Source organism: Oryctolagus cuniculus, chromosome 10, assembly GCF_964237555.1.
Source record: "Oryctolagus cuniculus chromosome 10, mOryCun1.1, whole genome shotgun sequence".
Taxonomy (NCBI): Eukaryota; Metazoa; Chordata; class Mammalia; order Lagomorpha; family Leporidae; genus Oryctolagus; species Oryctolagus cuniculus.
The window spans coordinates 104,474,965-104,494,629 of record NC_091441.1 but is presented as its reverse complement, the minus strand read 5'-3'; the positions used below and the strand labels follow the sequence as shown (position 1 = coordinate 104,494,629).

Sequence of the window (19,665 nt, the reverse complement as noted above, 5' to 3'; positions counted from 1 at the left end):
GATTTTCAGATATCCCAATCATGAATGCAGTCCATTAGTTCAGAACACTGTGATATCCAGTATCTATTTATTTTCTTTGTTGTTATGATTTATTTATTTAGGGGCCAGCGCTGTAGCTCACTTGGTTAATCCTCTGCCTGCGATGCTGGCATCCCGTATGGGCTCCGGGTTCTAGTCCTGGTTGCTCCTCTTCCAGTCCAGCTCTGTGCTGTGGCCTGGGAAGGCAGTGGAGGATGGCCCAAGTCCTTGGGCCCCTGCACCCATGTGGGGGACCTGGAAAAAGCTCCTGGCTCTTGGCTTTGGATTGGCACAGCTCCGGCCATTGCGGCCAATTGGGGAGTGAACCAGCAGATGGAAGACCTCTCTCTCTCTGTGTAACTCTTTCAAATAAATAAATAAATCTTTAAAAAAAAAAAGATTTATTTATTTATTTGAAAGGTGGAGCAACAGAGAAAGAAGGAGAGACCCAGAGAGATCTTCCATCTGCTGGTTCACTTCCCAGATGGCTGCAGCAGCCAGGTCTGGGCCAAGAACTCCATCTGAATCTCCCACATGGGTGGCAGGGACTCAGTTACTTTGGTCATCTTCTGCTGCCTTCATAGGTGCATTAGCATGAAGCTGGATCAGAAGTGGAGCACCCAGGACTTGAATAAGCACTCCAGTAGGGATGCCTTCATCATAAGCTGTAGCTTAACCTGCTGCACTGCATTGTAGGCCACAGTGTCCATTTCTTGAATAGATAAACTGGAAAAGGAATTTGTAAGCTAAGTTCACCTTACGGCTTACAATTTCTCTTTCTTTTTTTTTTTTTTTTTTTGACAGGCAGAGTTAGAGAGAGACAGAGATAAAGGTCTTCCTTTTTCCATTGGTTCACCCCCTAAATGGCCGCTATGGCTGGTGCGCTGCGACTGGCACGCTACGCCAATCTGAAGCCAGGAGCCAGATGCTTCCTCCTGGTCTCCCATGCTGGTGCAGGGCCCAAGCACTTGGGCCATCCTCCACTGCCTTCCCGGGCCACAGCAGAGAGCTGGACTGGAAGAGGAGCAACCGGGACAGAATCCGGTGCCCCAACCGGGACTAGAACCCAGGGTGCTGGCGCCGCAGGAGGAGGATTAGCCAAGTGAGCTGTGGCGCTGGCCAAATGGCTTACAATTTTATCAATTGTCTATATATATTATATAAAATTATCAAGAGATTGGAGATGATTATGTTATATCTTTCTAATTTGTTTATGGGAGAAAAATGGGTTTCAGATGTAAACAAGAAAAGATTTTAGTTTTCTGTCTTTGGCCAGTTAACTTACATCTTAAGTTGTGTGTCTCATAAAAACAAGGTGGAAATAAAGAGATCTGTTTGTGTGTTAGGGGAGGGAGAGAATGTTCTAACATTTATGCTTGTTTTGCATAATTAAATAAATTAACCAGCTATTTGAATCAATAAGTTTAGTTAATTTAGAAGAATGTTAAAGCTACAAAATAAAAGTGAGATTTTAAAGTTTGGTTTTTTTCTTCCTGTGCTTACTGACCAGGTATACTCCAGTGTAGCACGTAGCGTGGAAAGGCAGTTCACAATGTCCTGGGCCTTCTCTTACCCCCAGCTGTTTTCCTCCCTTGCTTTCCAGCATGGCTGCTCTTGAAGCCCTTCTCTTATGGACAGGAGAAGGGAAAGTGAGTAAGAGTGTCTCTTGTTTGCTGTAAGGTGAACCATCTGCTCTGTGCGCATGCTTCTCAACTGCCCACGGGTACTCAGGTTACCACTAGTATTCCTCATTTCTGTCAATTTCTTACCCAAAAGGAATCTCTTCTACTTGATCCTGATTGAGCAAATTCGTAGAAGTTTACATAGATGGTCTGATGTTACGGTCAGCAGAACAGTTCTGTAGACTCATAGGTCTAAAGAGAAAGCAGATCGCTGCAAGGGTGAGTGTCCGTCACAGCAAGCCTTATGTTAGTAAGGTTTAGTGTGTGGTATTTGTTCATGGCTGCAGTCCTGCCCAGCAGACAGGACGGATGTTGGGGGTGCCCTCTGTGCAATCTAGAAAGTTCTGTCCAAGCCAGAGAAACTTCTCTGTGGTGCACACACGTGTTTTCTAGGCCATGTTCTCAGAGCAGTCTGGAGGACCAACTAAGCAAATGTGGAGCAACCACTCTGTCTCCCCAAGTTTCCTTTTGAGCCAAGCAGTATTTGTGCTATGCTATCATAGATTAAAATAAATCTTTCAATTTCAGGGGAAAGAAGGTGGGGAGGGCGGTGAGGAAGGGAAAAAGCTACTTGGAGGCCACATGAAATTCAGCTTGCTGCCTTCCCTTCTGTGCCTGCCTTCTGTGTGACTCTCTCTTTGCTGGAAGGATTTGAAAGTGGGTTGTCTCTAGGAGCAGCAAATTGCCCTGTCCATGAAAGGTATTTCATAGCTTAACTTGTGACAGTGAGCCCATGTTTTCCTCGGATTCTGTTACTGAGTAATGACAGAGTAATAATCAGTGTGACCCTTTATGTAAAAGACTGAGTCTCCCCTTGACATATGCCTGACGAATGAAATACTCTAATATCATGTCCCAGTCAGTTGGTTGTGTTTAAGTAATGTTGTGACCTTGTGTTTTTGGCCATTTTGTTTTCATTTTTTTTCATTAAGAAGAAAATGTCCAAAGAGGCAGCTGAGCACCACCCACACTACAGATTTTTGCGGTTGTTTAAGACGCATCTGTCTTTCTAAAATAGATATTATCAATCATATCTTACGGAATGGCCCTGGGTTTCATCATACCCTGCATTCACTGATCCATCAGGTGTGGGCCAGGTATTAACATGGTATGCAGGACTCAGTGGTGAGCAGAGTCCCTGTGTGTAAGTGTTCCTACAGAGAAAAGAGTGGACTGTGGTGGGGAGGTGGGCCATGCTGGGAGAACTTTGATGAGAACCCAGCCTGGTGTAAGGTGCCCTTAAGAACTGCAGCTTGAGAAGAGGTCCCAGAGGGAAGAGCGTGTAGCAGGCGGGTAGTCTAGGCAGCTGGACAGAAATTGCAGTGGCTCTGTGCTGGCTGGGAAGGCCAGTGTGGCTGGTGGGCAGAGCAGTTGGGAACAACTACTTAGTTGTTGCATGGCCCGCCTGCCCCTTCCCTTAAAGCAGCCTTAGTTCATCTCAGTTCTCTTACCACAGTGTCTGATAATTAGAGATGACGTCTCTCATTGCATAGTAGACTAACGTGCGGGCCCCTCACCACAGGAGGCGGCCTGGGCTGCCATTTTGTCAAGCTGACTTCCTACGGGAGAGCAAACCGGCTATCATGGCTGCAGTGCCATTGTCCTTCTTCATCTGGTGCTTAGTTTTTAAATTTTCCTTTCTTTCTGGCTCCTACCGCTCAGCATCCCATACAAAGACATCTGTTTTATGGATATTTTTGGTAAACTAGGGAAAAGGAGATTATAGAAATCTTTAACATAGGAAGTATCCAGCGGTGGTAAGTTGCAGCAGTGAGTCCTTGAGCTGAGCGGCTGCTGGAGATGTGAGACCCCTCGGCCCCAGGAGCAGTCAGTGACACAATGGAGCAAGCAAGGGAACGCTTACATCCAGCACGGACTAAAGAACAGCACATGGGGCCAGCTCCGTGGCGTAGCAGGTAAAGCCGCCACCTGCAGTGCTGGCATCCCATATGGGTGCCGGTTTTAGTCCTGGCTGCTCCACTTCCCATCCAGCTCTCTGCTATGGCCTGGGAAAGCAGTTAGGCCCCTGTACCCGGTGGGAGCCCTGGGGAAGCTCCTGGCTCCTGGCTTCGGATTGGCGCACTCTGGCCGTTGTGGCCATCTGGGGGAGTGAACCAGCAGGTAGAAGAGCTCTCTCTTTCTGCCTCTGCCTCTCTGTAGCTCTGCCTTTCAAATCAGTCAGTCAATCTTTAAAAATAAAAAAAAAAAAAAAAGAAAAGCACATGCTGGAAGTAGAAGTCTAAGCCGGATGTAGGAAGACAGCCTCACTGGGCAGTCAAGAGTTTCTTATTACCCAATACCTGCTTGGCAGCAGCAGGTACCTGTACAGGATTTCCAGGTGGAACTGAGACAGGCATTCTTAGTTGAGACACCAAGAGATGGTTAAAGAACTGGGAATCTCAAGGTAGCTGATGTCCAGGCAAATACCAGGCTCCATCTGCTGTTTGTGAGGCTCCTGCCCAGCGTGCATTGTTTGTAGGAGACCTTGCCGCCACCCCTTGATAGCCTTCCCTTAGTTCTGAAGGGTCCTGAGCTTGTTCTGTGCGCACTGGATCTGGTGGAACGGCATCGTGACTGGGCACGAGTCACAAGGTGCTGCGGCACATTGACTGTAGAACAAGTGCCTCCTGCAGGATGTGAAACAACCAGAGCATGAGGAAAAGCAGGTTTTGGGTGTGGTCTTGCTGCCTGGGGAGAACTTGGTGTCCGTGACTGTGGAGGGGCCATCTCACAATACTGGCATTGCTTAGGTACCACTTGCTGGAGCTCTAGGAGGCCCTGGGGTGGTGGGGCTGCTGGCAGAGGAGACCCACTGGGGTCCCCATTCCTCAGGCTTCTGCTGGATTAGCAGACCCTGTCCATGGAGTTGGGGGCCATCACAGCAGGTAATGACTCCACAGGAAACAGGCACTATAGCAGCTGTCGCTGTTGCTGCTACTGCCAGCATTGCTGGAGCCACCCCTGCGTGCTGGCAGAGCAACCCCACCTGCAGGAGTTATGGCTCCTCCACCTGATAGGAGACTACCTGTGGTCCCGCCAGTTGTACTCCCCCTGCTCATGTCTCTTCCAAGAATGAGACCTCCTTCACCAGGAATTAGAGGCCCACCTCGCCCAGGACCCTAGGAAACTGTTGATAGATCTCCATCACTCCTTTCCCCCGTAGTGCATCTTGTGAAATTGTGCAGTGTTTATTAGGTTTTTGTTCTCTCTTTCTGCATTAATAATAGCTAATGATAAATGTATAGAGCAGTTTAAGTTTAGCCAAGAGATCTCTTCCAAGTTATAATACAAGAGGTTGCAGCTGCTTTTTACTTCTCTAGTGACATGTTTTAAGATGATTTTACCTTGAATACTTTCTTCTTAACCTTGCCCAGCCCTGTCTCCTGATTATACAGACCGGGACTGAGCGATTCTTACTGGCCCCTATTGAGAAGAAAAGCTGTTCTCTGTGACCTGAAGTTGGAGGTGTTTAATTCGTTGTTCCCTGGGCCTTTTCTGTTCTCCCTGCAGTGGCTTGGAGCCGATAAGAAATCCCGGGGGTGATCTTGACAGCACCTGTTTTGGGCTCTGACTCTTGCGTTCTTTCTGATCTTTTTTTTTTTTTTTGCTCCTTCCCTTAATCCATATGTAGGTCCTGCAGACTCTATTGAACATGATGGTTCTGAGTATGTTTGTTTTCTTACTTCTGGTTGGTTTGGCATTTAGACCAAATGAAATCTAGTCCCAGTGAGTTGGTGCAAGTTCCCTGCTTTACCCTTAAGGCTATAATCTGCTCTCCATCTTCAAATTCAAGGCCAACTCTTATGACTAGCATAGCTTTTTGTGATTCAAAGCTGCTGGGCTGTTCTCTTGTTCTTGCTCTACTGGTTCTGTTTTTCCTGTTTAAATCAGTCTCTGATTCTTAACAAAGGTGCGTAGTCGGATGATTCACGTACTCTTGTTCCTTACCCTGTATGTGGACTAACAGCCCCATCAGGATGTCCTCCATGGAATATTAGAGAGTGGGGTTTCGATAATTATAATACTTACATATGCATGAAAACCAAGTAACTTCTATCAAGTGAAGAGATAATGTTTTCTCTAGATGAGGAGGTGAGATGATAGCCTGGGAACTCAGTCTGGTTCAAGGTTATAGTAAGCTGTGAGCCATACCTGTGATTGGGCTTTCCCGCAGAGTAAATGTTCAGTTACCCTCTGCTCTCCTGTTCTAGCTGTCTTTTTGGGCTCTCTGGAGTAAATTCTGCTTTAGCAGTCTTCCTGTTTTCCCTGTTACAACCACCTTGAATTTACTATATAGCAACCAACCATGGTGCTTTGCATGGTCTTTCTTATTTAAAAACTACCACCAGTAATTTTTTTAAAAAGACTTATTTATTTGAAAGTCAGAGTTACACAGAGAGAGAAGGAGATGCAGAGAGGGAGAGAGAGGTCTTCCATCCACTGGTTCACTCTCCAGATGGCTGCAACAGCCGGACCTGCTCTGATCTGAAGCCAGGAGCCAGGAGTTTCTTCCAGGTCTCCCACGTGGGTGCAGGGACCCAAAGACTTGGGCCATCTTCTACTGCTTCCCCAGACCATAGCAGAGAGCTGGATTGGAAGTGGAGCAGCCGGGACTTGAACCGGTGCCTATATGGGATGCCGGCACTACAGGAAGTAGCTTTACCTGCTACGCCACAGCATTGGCCCAGCCTCTGAATTTGATACATGTGTGAGGTTATCTAAAACAAAATTTCTGTGGGAGTTCATGGAGAATGCATATTAACTAAAAAATGCATATTAACTAAAAAACTATGCATGGATTTCAAATATTTTTGTACCAAATTAAACTTGGATTTTTATTCCATTTTTCTGCAAACACTTTGAAATACCATCAGATGAGAAATTCCATTAATGCTCTAATGTCATCTGGGGACCAGAAGATTCCAAGCCGGGCCAGCTCCTGTGCTTACTGCTCTGTGGCCGTGCTATGAGATGTGTGTGTCCCTGCAGATGAGGACACACGGAAACGTGGGAGAGCATAATACTGAGCATCTGCCGTGGGCAGGCCCCATGCCAGGTTCTGAGGACACAGGATCCACTGATTGCAGGGGCCTTTGCAAAAACAAACCAGGCATCTGCCCTAGTAAGTATATTTTGCGTAACTTGTTCACCTGACATTTTTACCTAGATCAGAGGCAGAAACAGTTACTTTTCCAGAGACAGATGAGACGTTCCTCCCTGGTTTTGCTTTGTTCTCTCCTCTTTGGGTCAGCAGATCAGAAAGAGCCTTGAGGAGACTGGGAAAGATGCCTTAACAAATTTGTCCCAAAATTTTAGCAATCTTTTAGGATAGAATGTATTTTATTGAAGAGTGCATTTTTCTCTTTAGGAGGTAAATCAGTAGTGAATGACCCTAGCTGTTTCCTACCATGAGTCTTTTGACTGGATGGAGATCTCATTAACTGCCCTCATCCCTCTGGCTCACCTCTCATTTCTCCCACCACATAGACCATCGCTAGCAAGTTAGGAAGTGGCTGAATAGGAGAGATAGTCTTTGCCATCAAAAAAAAAACAAAAAACAAAAAACAAAAAAAAACAAAAAAACAACTCATTTCCAGCCCTTTCCTGTACACTATTAGACAGTATTCGCATATAGACCTTTTAGGCTGTGGAGACCTACGAGCACTTAGCATATGGAATTGGCATATGTCACATGACTCCACACAGATTTGTCGTTCTGCTCTGTAGCTCTCATCAGTACTGTGGAGTCTATAGAGTATAGTGTCAGGAATGGCCTGGAGTTCATCTCTGTAAGCTTGGCCTTTGCTATTACAGTTGTCATGTTACTGAGGACATTTTTAGGAGAGAAAGCCTGTTCCCAATGGCCTGTTGTCGTGTGTTAATGTGTTGAGGTGGAGAAAAGTGGGTTTGAGTCCTACTTCTACATGAACTGGTGTTAGATCATGGAGTGGGTCACATGGTGCATCTCCACCTCCTTCTTACCTGAATCAAAAGGGGGAACTAAGGGTTCTCCAAGGGCCCATGCAGCTCTATTTTCTGTCTCTGTGCTCTAAAACTGTGTTTGAAGAAAATGGAATCAGGGTAAAATGACTTATTACTTACTCATCTTTATACACGCTAACAAAAAAACAATAAAATGAATTTTGTATTAAGGTGCTCATGTTTTAGTTTCTGTTTTGTTTATGACTTAGGAAGAGGACTTTGGAATTGTTGTTGGCTGTCTCAGATTTGGCTGGCGTTTGCTGGCTGTCTTAGTTGCAGTTGGACATGGCATTGTGTCTGGGGATGTCTGAGCTTTGCTTAGAAGTTTATGATGAAAACGTGACTCAGCCATGTGCAGCAGCTACAGAGTTCTCATTTTTTGACATCAGGAAGAGGTCTCATAAGGTGGAAAACTGAAACTATCAAAGATACAAAACAATTTTATATGAAGTTAAAGTGAAGATATTCTATTTCTTTGGTTGATAAAGAAGAAAACTGGGAAAAGATTAGGAATACAATGTGTTGCCAGTGTATTATGACATCATGGGTAGGCTGGATAGACAATTTCCCTTTAACCAAATTCCAAAATTCCAAAGGAGGCTGGCATTGTGGCATAGCCACCTCCTGCGATGCTAGCATCCAGTATGGGTGCCAGTTCGTGTTCTGGCTGCTCCACTTGCCATCCAACTCTCTGCTCAGGGCCTGGGAAAAGCCCTGGAGGATGGCCTAAGCATTTGGGCCCCTGCTACCAGTTTGGAAGACCTGGATTAAGCTAATGTAGCCATCTGAAGAGTGAACTAGTGGATGGAAGATCTTTGTCTCTCCCCTCCTATCTAACTTTGACTTTCAAATAATAAATCTTCAAAAAACCCACAAAATCTCAGAGGGATTTATTTTTAGCTAACATTGTCCTCATGTTTGTGTAAAGTTCATTTGAAGTCTTTTTGAACTACTCTTTAAGTCCTGACTTGTCTCAGATGTTCAGAATGATTGATTGCTAGGTGACAGCTATACACCCTGTCTTATGAGGCAGTGAAGGATGGCCATATGGCATCCCTGGGGACACCTGCATCCCTTGTCGGGGTCCCTGAGTTTGAGTCCCAGCCTTGCTCTCGATTCCAGAGTTAATGCACACCTGAGAGGGAACCAGGGGATGGCTGGAGAAGTTGGGTCCCTGCCACCCACATGGGAGAACCAGAGAATGGGAGTGCGTGCTCATACCTGCATGCTCTGTCTCTTATTTCCTCTCAAATAAAAAAATTTTAAAGATTTATTTATTTATTTATTTTAAAACTTTTATTTAATGAATATAAATTTCCTAAGTACAGCTTATGGATTACAATGGCTTCCCCCCCATAACGTCCCTCCCACCTGCAACCCTCCCCTTTCCCGCTCCCTCTCCCCTTCCATTCACATAAGGATTCATTTTCGTTTCTCTTTATATACAGAAGATCAGTTTAGCATACATTAAGTAAAGATTTCAACAGTTTGCTCCCACAGAGAAACATAAAGTGAAAAATACTGTTTGAGTACTAGTTATAGCATTAAATCTCAATGTACAGCACACTAAGGACAAAGATCCTACATGAGGAGTAAGTGCACAGTGACTCCTGTTGTCGACTTAACAAATTGACACTCTTGTTTATGGCATCAGTAATCAACCTAGGCTCTTGTCATGAGCTGCCAAGGCTATGGAAGCCCCCTGAGTTCACCGACTCTGATCATATTTAGACAAGGCCATGGTCAAAGTGGAAGTTCTCTCCTCCCTTCAGAGAAAGGTACCTCCTTCTTTGATGACCCGTTCTTTCCACTGGGATCTCACTCGCAGAGATCTTTCATTTAGGTTTGTGTTTTTGTTTTTTTTTTTTTTTTGTTTTTTGTTTTTTTTTTTTTTTTTCCCAGAGTGTCTTGGCTTTCCATGCCTGAAATACTCTCATGGGCTTTTCAGCCGGATCCGCATGCCTTAAGGGCTGATTCTGAGGCCAGAGTGCTGTTTAGGACATCTGCCATTCTATGGGTCTGCTGTGTATCTCACTTCCCATGTTGGATCGTTATTTTTAAAATTTATTTGAAAGGCAGTTAGAGAGAGAGATACAGACTGACAGAGTGAGAGAAATCTTCCATCTCCTGGTTTACTCCCCAAATGGCTACAATGGCTGGGTTTGTACTAGGCTGAAGCTAGGAGCCCAGAGCTTCTTCCAGGTCTCCCACATGGGTGCAGGGACTCAAGTACTGGGCCATCTTCCACTGCTTTCCCAGGCACATTAGCAGGGAGCTGGATTGGAAGTAGAGGAGCCAGGTTTCACACTGGCATCCATGTGGGATACCAGTGTTGCTGGCAGCAGTTAACCTGCCACAACACTGGCTCCAAAGTTAAAATTTTTTTTAGTGTGATATTGATCTTTAGTGATTTCTGGAGTGTCAGCCTGAAGTGCACGGAACCCTGGGATTGTTTTCTGCTTAGGCAGTGGTCTGTATCGTTTGCCAGGGTATAGCTGAAACAACAACACATGTGCTCTTTCCTTGTTTTTCAAGAAACGTAAATACTCAGCTTTCACACATCTTTGATTATCCACATTTTGAAATGAAAATAAAGCTTTCTTTGTACAGTATACCTCTCAAATCCTACAGAGTTACAGAAAGAGATCTTCCATTCACTGCTTCACTCCCCAAATGGCTGCAACAGCTGGGGCTGGGCCAGGCTGAAGCCAGGAGCCTAGAACTCTATCCAGGTCTCCTACATGGGTCGCAGGGGCCCAAGCACTTGGGCCATCTTCTGCTGCTTTCCCAGGTGAATTAGCAGAGAGCTGGATCGGAAACGGAGCATCTGGAACTCAAACTGGCACTCACATGGGATGCCAACTAGTGCATGAATATCAAAAATTTATGCATAATAGCAACATGATATAACTTGTTTACCCATCAGTATTCTCTTCAATGTGATGGTGTTTGAAGGTAATTAATTATGCCTTTACTTTATAGACCATGTTTTTTAAGGTGTTAGGAAGAATTTACCAAGTGCATTTGAATCTGTTCTCTCCCCAACAGGGTTAATCATCTCATTTTAGTGGAGCCATGGGGTTTTCCTGAGCGACCAGACCTTGCTGATCAAGACAGACCCATTCCAGTGTGGATCAGAGCCCTGGGAGCAGCGCTGACTCCCTTTAACCCTCTAGCTGGCCTGAGAATTGCAGGACCCTTTGGTGAGTCCCAAGCAAGCCAAGTTTATAGATGAGCAGTAGAAGAGCAGTATTCACCAACCACCATTGTTCATCAGAATCTTAAAGCTAAGCAAACAAAAACACTTAAACCCACACTTTGCCCTCCTCCTCTGAGGAGTACTAGGCCATGCATAAAGAGGAAGGAAGCCAGATTCTTCTTGGAAAGTAGTCTTTGTGTTGTCAACACTACCAGTTACCAGCAAAGCAGAAAAGGAGGGAGATGCAGAGGATGATGTTAGTCACTTTTTAACCTTCTGGAAAAAGCCAGGCAAGCAAGCAAGCAAGCAAGGTGTCTTTGGGAACTGTGTGTGCCAGCACAGGGCACTGGGGGAGGTGCGGCACACTGAGCTGTGATGACGGGCTGTGGGTCACAAAGCCTGGTTTGATGGGGTGGCTGACAGGTACCACCACACTCAGGGGTTCCTTCCCTTCTCCGTGATGTCAGAGTGTTGGGAACGTGAAGTCATTCTTTTCCTCACACATTCTGGGGACTCACATTTTTCTGGTCCTATTATGAGGTGCCAGTGTTTAGTCTCTGGTTTAGGATATTTCTCAGCCCCACAGCCATGGTAATTTCCTTCCCTCACTGTCACAAATGATGGTGGTCTAACAGCTAAAATGTGCCATCAACCCAGAAGTCCATCATCTGATGACTGGATAAAGAAACTGTGGAATATATGCATTATGGAATACTACTCAGCCATAAAAAAGAATGAAATCTTGTCTTTCACAACAAAATGGAAGCAGTTGGAGACCATTATGCTTAGTGATGTAAGCTAGTCCCCGAAAGACAAATATATGTTTTCTCCTGATTTCTGGTGACTAATGTGCAGAGGTACAAAAAATACAATGTATGTGAATGAACTTGCCATTTTTTGATTATTGTATACAGCCCTTGTCTGTATTCCTGAGGAACAGAGGTTTTTCTGCTTACTGCTTGTTGAATTCTGTGTTAAGTGGAGGGTTGAGCTTGTTTTTATAAAGTAAGTTGAAAGTGTGTCATTGCAAAAATTAAAAATGAGGAGGAGGAGGAAGAGTGAGGCAAGGGAAGGAGGATTGGGTGGGATGTATCATGATGCTTTTAAAACTGTATGTGTGAGGCCAGCGCCGCGGCTCAACAGGCTAATCCTCCGCCTAGCGGCGCCGGCACACCGGGTTCTAGTCCCGGTCGGGGCACCGGATTCTGTCCCGGTTGCCCCTCTTCCAGGCCAGCTCTCTGCTATGGCCTGGGAGTGCAGTGGAGGATGGCCCAAGTGCTTGGGCCCTGCACCCCGTGGAAGACCAGGATAAGTACCTGGCTCCTGCCTTTGGATCAGCGTGGTGCGCTGGCCACAGCACACCAGCCGTGGTGGCCATTGGAGGGTGAACCAACAGCAAAGGAAGACCTTTCTCTCTGTCTCTGTCTCTCTCCCTGTCCACTCTGCCTGTAAAAACAAAACAAAACAAAACAAAAACAAAAACTGTATATGTGAAATAAATGAGATATTTTCCCTTTATAGAAGTAAATTTAAAAACCAAACCAACAAATTATGGTATTCTGCACCTCTGCCTGTGCCTTCTCTGCTCCTGTCAGTCAGGAGTGCTTTTGGCTGAAGTGACTCAGTGGTGTAAGCCGTGAGTCTGTAGGCGTGGTGCCGGCACTTGTTCTAGCGGCCATTGCTTGGGCTTAGGGTTTGAGTGTGGGTTTGTGATTCTCTTGACCTTCTTCCTCATGGTCTTCGGTGTTCCCGGGGGTTGGAGGAAGGGTCAGCTTTCTTCAGTGTTGATGCTATAGAAAATTTGACTTCTTTTAGCAAGGTAGAAACCGAAGCTCGAGAGGATGGATGAAGGTGTCGAAATAACTGCCACCATGCTCCCCGTAGATTCTGCTCCCCTCTGCCCAGCCCTGGTCCCTCTTTGCCCCCATCCCTTTGGGTGAGCAGAGCAGTGAGAGTATGGACTCAGAAGAGGGCTGGCGGCTGACCTGGTGACCTGACCAGGCTTCCCCAGGGCTTTTCCCTGCCCCAGGGATGTTCCCCTTCCCTCACAGAGCCAGCCCTCCTCCAGTGAACTACACACGTGCTTCACGTAGTCTCTGTCATCCTGAAGTACACGTGGATGTTCCTGGGTCACGGGCACACAGCTGGCAGTGTGAGAAATGTAAAGTCTGAGAAGAACTTAGGAGACCGTGCCGGGGAAGGGAGCATCCCAGGAGCAGAGCCGTCTGTCTCATTGTTGCTGCCCTTGGGGTGGAGGCGTAATTCCTTCAAAGATAGGGAGAGAGTGCCCATGTCCAAGTGAGACCTTGCTAGAATAAAGACACACAAGTGCAAGTCTTAGAAAACTGCCTTATTAACTTAAGCACATCTGTAAGTCAATATACTGCACTCCTGAATTATTTTAATCTTTGGGGAACTCGAGAGCAGCTTGGAGGGTATGTGCTTTGTTTCCAGTTAAAATACTTATTTGAATACATGGATGCATGTATGCACGTAGCACTCGTTATGCCAGCCAGCACCAAAACTTTGTCTAGTGTTCAGTTAATTATAGTTTAAAACGTGCATGTTTGTGTTTCTTATTCAACAGGTTTAAGTCTAGTGCAGCGTTTGAGACCCGATTTCAAACGGAAGTACTCGTCGATGTTTGAGGACGATACTGTGACAGAGTACATCTATCACTGTAACGTGCAGACGCCCAGGTAAGGCCCTGGCTCTCCGTGCGCCCTGTCTGTGTCGTAGACTTCTGAGAAGCTCTGAGCAGTCTGGAAGCCTTTTTTGCAGTCGTTAACTAGACTTGAAAGGACAGGCATCTAATATTCCTTAGTGGACTCATCTATTCGGAGTCGGTGCTGGGCTCTGCTGGGGATTAAAAGCTAAAACATATTTTCTTCCCCTACAGTGCTCAGGGGAAAGTTGCGGAGTTCTTGGTCTTGGGCATGGTGGGATGTAAAGAAGAATTTCATAGAAACCAGTGTTTCCCAGACTGAGTATGAATGTTCCACAAAATATAAGACCCCACATATATCCTGACAGTGATTGTAAGGCGAGGAGGGGGAGGTCATGAAAGCACAGTAGCCAAAGGAAGCAAGAGGACCGAACATTTTTTTTTTTTTCTAAATATTGATGTATTCATTTGAATGTCAGGGTCACAGACAGGAAGAGACAGAAAGAAGTCTTTCTGTCTATTGATTCACTTCCCAAATGGGCACAATGGCCAGAGCTGGGCCAATTTGAAGCTGGGAGTCAGGAGCTTCTTCCAGGTCTCCTTTGTGGGTACAGGGGCCCAAGGACTTGGGCCATTGTCTACCACCTTCCCAGGCACATTAGCAAGGAGCTGGATTGGAAGTGGAGCAGCCAGGATTTGAACCAGGATTCCAGCAACGTAAGGAGTGGCTTTACCCACTGCACTACAGTGTTGGCTCCCCAAACATGGTTTTTAAAAATATTGCTATGTTGGCCGGCGCCGTGGCTCACTAGGCTAATCCTCCGCCTTGCGGCACCAGCACACCAGGTTCTAGTCCCGGTTGGGGCGCCGGATTCTGTCCCGGTTGCCCCTCTTCCAGGGCAGCTCTCTGCTGTGGCCAGGGAGTGCAGTGGAAGATGGCCCAAGTTATTGGGCCCTGCACCCCATGGGAGACCAGGAGAAGTACCTGGCTCCTGCCATCGGATCAGCGCGGTGCGCCAGCCGCGGCGGCCATTGGAGGGTGAACCAACGGCAAAGGAAGACCTTTCTCTCTGTCTCTCTCTCTCACTGTCCACTCTGCCTGTCAAATAAATAAATAAATAAATAAATAAAAATATTGCTGTGAATGTTGAGTGCAAGGTGCCAGTGGAGTGAACAGTCTGAAGACGGCAGGGAGTTAGGACAGGGGCCCTAGTTTTGAGAATGGAGTATAAAGATGAGAGCTGCACTTGAGTGCCTTGTCGTGTACCAGACTTATTGAGGGAGCTTATGAAAACCGTGAGCCCTGTTTCTAATGCCCTGGTTCAGCAGTTCTGGGCTGCAGCTCTAACTGATATGCAGGTAGTTTCTGTTGAGGTGGGCTGTAGACATGACTCTTCTCCTTTCTAGGACTGAGGGTCAAAGGGAAGGCTGAGAGGCTAGATGCAAGAGTCTCCCTTTGGGCAGAAGACATGTCCAGCTGCTTTAATAAGAAACACTGAGGCCATCGAGGCTGTTCTTAGGTGTAGCTGGAGGCTCCGCATTTAAATGGAGCAGGCTGGAGATTCTCTGCCAAGAGTGAGGGGGCCAGAGGATGGGGGTCTCAGGAGACTGAGTTTTTGTGACTTGCTGAGCACTTGGATGAGGTGGATCTGCACAATCTGGTGACTTGTTCCAGGAGGTTTAGGCATTTGTTCCAGGGACATTGTCTTTCACTCTTTACTTTCTCTCATTTCATGATCACATGTGCTGATATAGTCTGACTTTGTTGCCTTTCTCATGGCGAAACTCAAATTCTTCATAAAGGGCCTAGCTCTGCAAAAGTGGCGGAAACTGTAGGAAAGTGGACCTCTTTGTGGAGTTTGCAGGAATATGCAGTCTGAGTTTCTTTTTTTTCTTTTCTCTCTCTTTTTTTTTTTTTTTAAAGATTTTATTTATTTGAGAGGTAGAGTTTTAGATAGTGAGAGGGAGAGACAGAGAGAAAGGTCTTCCCTCCGTTGGTTCACTCCCCAGATGGCTACAACAGCCGGAGCTGCACTGATCTGAAGCCAGAAGCCAGGAACTTCTTCCTGGTCTCCTGTGTGGGTGCAGGGGCCCAAGTACTTGGGCCATCTTCTACTGCTTTCCCAGGCCACAGCAGAGAGCTGGATTGGAAGAAGGGCAGCCGGCACTAGAACCAGTGCCCATATGGGATGCCGGCACTGCAGGCAGAGGATTAACCTACTACACCACGGCACTGGCCCCTAGTCTGAGTTTCTTAACCTGGCCATGGTTTTGCCGTTGTGAGGAAGAAGCTGGTGCTGTGAACCCCTGGGAAATCCAACATCCACATCCGAGTGAAAAGTATATTTTCACTGTCACCGCAGTAAGGCATTTCCTGATTAGAGAATTAGGATTACATGTTTTGGCTTAGAAGGAGATAACTAATTTTTAATCTGCTAGAACATATAGTCCCTCTTCAGTATTCCTGTTTTATTTTCTATGAAACAGAGGTTTTTCTTAGATTTGGAGAAGCTTAATGCAATACCTACCCACCTCCAGAAAGTCCTACAGTATGACTTTCTTCTTCCCTTTAAAGTGGCGAGACAGCTTTCAAGAATATGACAATCCCTTACGGGTGGGCGAAAAGACCCATGCTCCAGCGAATTGGTAAAATGCATCCTGACATTCCAGTGTCTGTGATCTTCGGCGCCCGGTCCTGCATAGATGGCAACTCTGGCACCAGCATCCAGTCATTGCGACCACACTCATACGTGAAGACAATAGTGAGTTGACCTTGGGTTTGGTGTTCAGGTGCAGATGTGGTCTGTTGCCGTCTCCCTTTGCTGTCACACCTGGGCTGGACCTGCCGCCTCAGTCAGACCTGATGGGGCCAGCGTTTGACTCACATGAGTCTTCATGTCCATAGAGCAAGGCACCTTTCTGAGGGGCCCTTCCTGACCCTAGAGCCACAGCAGCGGTATTAACAGAGCCTGAAAGAGGGACTGACCCTGTGTGTGTCTCTCAGCTAACTCCCACCTCCACCTCCCAAGGCAGCACACCCACATTGTGTTCAGTCTGTCTGTTGGCCCTTTCACTGACAGTCAACTTAGCGGGTATTTTTGTTTTCACATACGAAAATTTTATGAAGAGTCAGTAGGTTTCCCTAGTCTTAGATCCTTTTGGTGGAAATAATAATTACTGTAGATCAGTGTTGCTTATTCTTTTATGTGTCATTTAAATGGAGCGGCTCTCAGTCTGATTTTCCAAGTGCCTTTGCTTATATATCATAGTGTTGGTTAAATGCCGTCTGCCTGCCTTTCCTCGTCCAGGCTATTCTTGGAGCTGGGCATTACGTGTATGCAGATCAACCGGAAGAGTTCAACCAGAAAGTAAAGGAGATCTGCGACTCTGTGGACTGAGCGCGGCGAGGCTTTGCTGGAGCTGCAGGCCCATGCCAGCTCCTCCGCAGTGACCGCCAGCCTGCCGTGAACAGTGACAAACACAAGATACACGTGAAGCAGTTGTCCAACTGCACCTCGCACGTTTAAACCAACCAGTGCCTTCTAGATCGGCTTGCCTCTCTCCTCTGCAGAGGTGACGTTCACCAGAGTCTCCAAAGTTAATAGCTTTAATAAAGGGTTATTTGTCCCTCTGATGTACTGAAAAATTGTAATTTTTCAACTGAAAGTTTTTCATTTTTATCTAACTTTGCTAGTTAAGTACATTTTTATATTGCAGTTTATAATTGCCAATTTAAAGAAGTGATTTCTGGGTCTATTGTGTTATATATTATAAAGGTGCACTTTATTGTCCTTGTCTGTGTATTTGCTTTGTCTAGTGACTTATATAGGTAATCCAGATTTAATGTGTAAACATTTGTCTTTTTTTTTTTTTTTTTTTTTTTTAGAATACTTCATTTTTGAGATGGAGTGTCAACATAGGTTTTTGGCTAAAAGGATGGGAATTAATCACTAACATTAGTTTTTCTAGTTTTTCTCTGCTTTATATTTAAGGCTGTAAAGCCACGTTCAGCATTTTAAATGTAATTCATCCTGCCATGCAGTCCACAACTAACCTTTGGAAACTTGCGTGTGTGCTTCAGTTCTATACTTCCAAGGAAACATGACGTTAACGCTGAAGCGATTCAAGGACTGAAAAGCCTTAACTGGAAAGTCTGCCCCTTTTTTCACTCTCCATTGAGTCTGTGCTTTTCTTTAACCAAGATGCAGCCACTGGAACAGCTTTCCTCAGGGAAGGGGGTTTTAATACTGTTCCATTCCAGAAGCCAAGTCATGTCATGTCTCCCTTAACAACTAAATCTTCTAGATGGCTGCTAAAACTGGATTATGTTTTTACCACTAAAATATGAAAATGAGTGGTGCTGTTATGTCCCACAGCACCAGAAATGAGCAAGCACTTTTTTTTTTAATTATTAATAGTATCAGGCCAGCGCCGCGGCTTACTAGGCTAATCCTCTGCCTGCGGCGCCAGCTCCCCAGGTTCTAGTCCTGGTTGCTCCTCTTCCAGTCCAGCTCTCCGCTGTGGCCCAGCAAGGCAGTGGAGGATGGCCCAAGTGCTTGGGCCCTGCACCCACATGGGAGACCAGGAGGAAGCACCTGGCTCCTGGCTTCAGATCGGTGCAGCGCCGGCCGTAGTGGCCATTTGGGGGGGTGAACCAATGGAAGGAAGACCTTTCTGTCTCTCTCTCTCTCTCACTGTCTAACTCTGCCTGTCTGCTGTTAAAAAAAAAAAAAAGTATCATCATGTTGGCTGAATCATTTAAATACTTGAAGTTACAGTATCAGAATTCTCTAGTGTTGATTGAACTATTTGACCACAACTACTATCAAGTGTAGCATTTTCTAACAGTTTTTAAATGAGGAAAACTTCTTTGAAACTGTGAAAAAGCTCCATGTGGCAACTGGCTGCTGAGAAAAACTCTTCACAAAAGAAAAGTGAATGGAATGGTTGGCAACCAGGCATCTTGGCCTTGGTTTTGCTGTCTGCCTCTCTAGGGGAAAGGCGGTTATGTAAACAAACAGTGAACTAGAGCACATAATAGGTTAATGGTTTGGGTTATTGCATTTTTAAAATGGGTAATTAGGAAATTTGTGGTTGTTAAGAAATGTAAGGTTGTTACCACTATTGATTAACTGCCAGGAAGACTGAATGTCCTATTTTCAGCATTATCTCCCCAACAAAAGGATAGGCAAATGATGTCGAAATGTGGCCAACAGCCTCCCAGTGAGCAGTTTGTCTCCTTTGTCACATTAACTAGGTTAGTACAGGCAGGCAACGTGGGAACCAAGATGGCTGTCTAATAGTTGTACCTTCAGAACACAGATAGTTTATAGTTAGTAGGGTAGCCAGATTCGTACCTGTCAGTGGTACAGATAATTTGGCAGAGATATTTTTATTGGACCCACTCTGCAGCCTTTCTTAATGACCCTTTGCTGGGTAGCCGTTTTCATCTGTACAAGAAAGCTTCTGCGTGGGGGAACTTGGCCCTGGAAGGCAAGTTACTGGTTTCGCTTAGTAAATGGGGTTTCTGACCAGAGACATGCCAAGTGATTCAGGAAAAGGATGTGCCTAAATACCAGTGAAACGCACTTCCCTACTAACTGAATTTACTTCATTTGGAAAATGTTGTCATAATTCTTTTAACAGTTGCATTTTACCTTGGGGTATCTGTAATGTGAATATCGAAGTAGCAGATATTCACAATCCCAGAATTCCTGAAAATACAGAGGGTGCTAAATGTTTTCTTAAAGGAAAATTCGATTGCAGTATTGGGTCTTTGCTAAGTTATGCACAATGTATTTTAACAAATAAATTTTGCTGTGGTAGTCACTTTCTGAGTCTTTGGTGTTGGTTGGTGTCTGTTGGTGGCGTTATCACAGGGCCGTGGAGCCGCTGAGTGTCCAGTAACCTCCTCCGTCGTCTGTGGGAAGGCTGCTGTGCAGGTGTCGGGGCCGCCCCACAGCTTGACCTGTGCCCACACATCCCCTGTGGCTTTCTGTCTTCTTTCTCCTATTTCTAAAACTAAAATTTTCAAAAAACAATTGCCTCAGGTTAAAGTGTAATTTATAGAGTACTTTTGACATGTCTCCATTCGTATACATGTGTTATATTTAAAAGAC

General features: G+C 45.7%; 1 protein-coding gene across 3 annotated transcripts in view; it reads left to right on the top strand.

Annotated features, from left to right (window-relative positions):
* The window catches only part of ABHD5 (abhydrolase domain containing 5, lysophosphatidic acid acyltransferase), a 38,133-nt gene extending 18,758 nt beyond the window's left edge, over positions 1 to 19,375 (top strand). For 2 of the 3 annotated variants that reach the window (XM_008260224.4, XM_070050957.1), the window contains exons 4-7: positions 10,731 to 10,885; positions 13,469 to 13,580; positions 16,122 to 16,308; positions 16,855 to 19,375. In XM_008260224.4, coding sequence (XP_008258446.1) covers positions 10,731 to 10,885; positions 13,469 to 13,580; positions 16,122 to 16,308; positions 16,855 to 16,944 — 544 coding nt within the window. In that variant the 3' untranslated portion in view covers positions 16,945 to 19,375. The remainder of the gene's footprint in view (positions 1 to 10,730; positions 10,886 to 13,468; positions 13,581 to 16,121; positions 16,309 to 16,854) is intronic. The other variant, XM_051851861.2, reaches the window with a different exon arrangement.
* Positions 19,376 to 19,665: the final 290 nt, after the last annotated feature.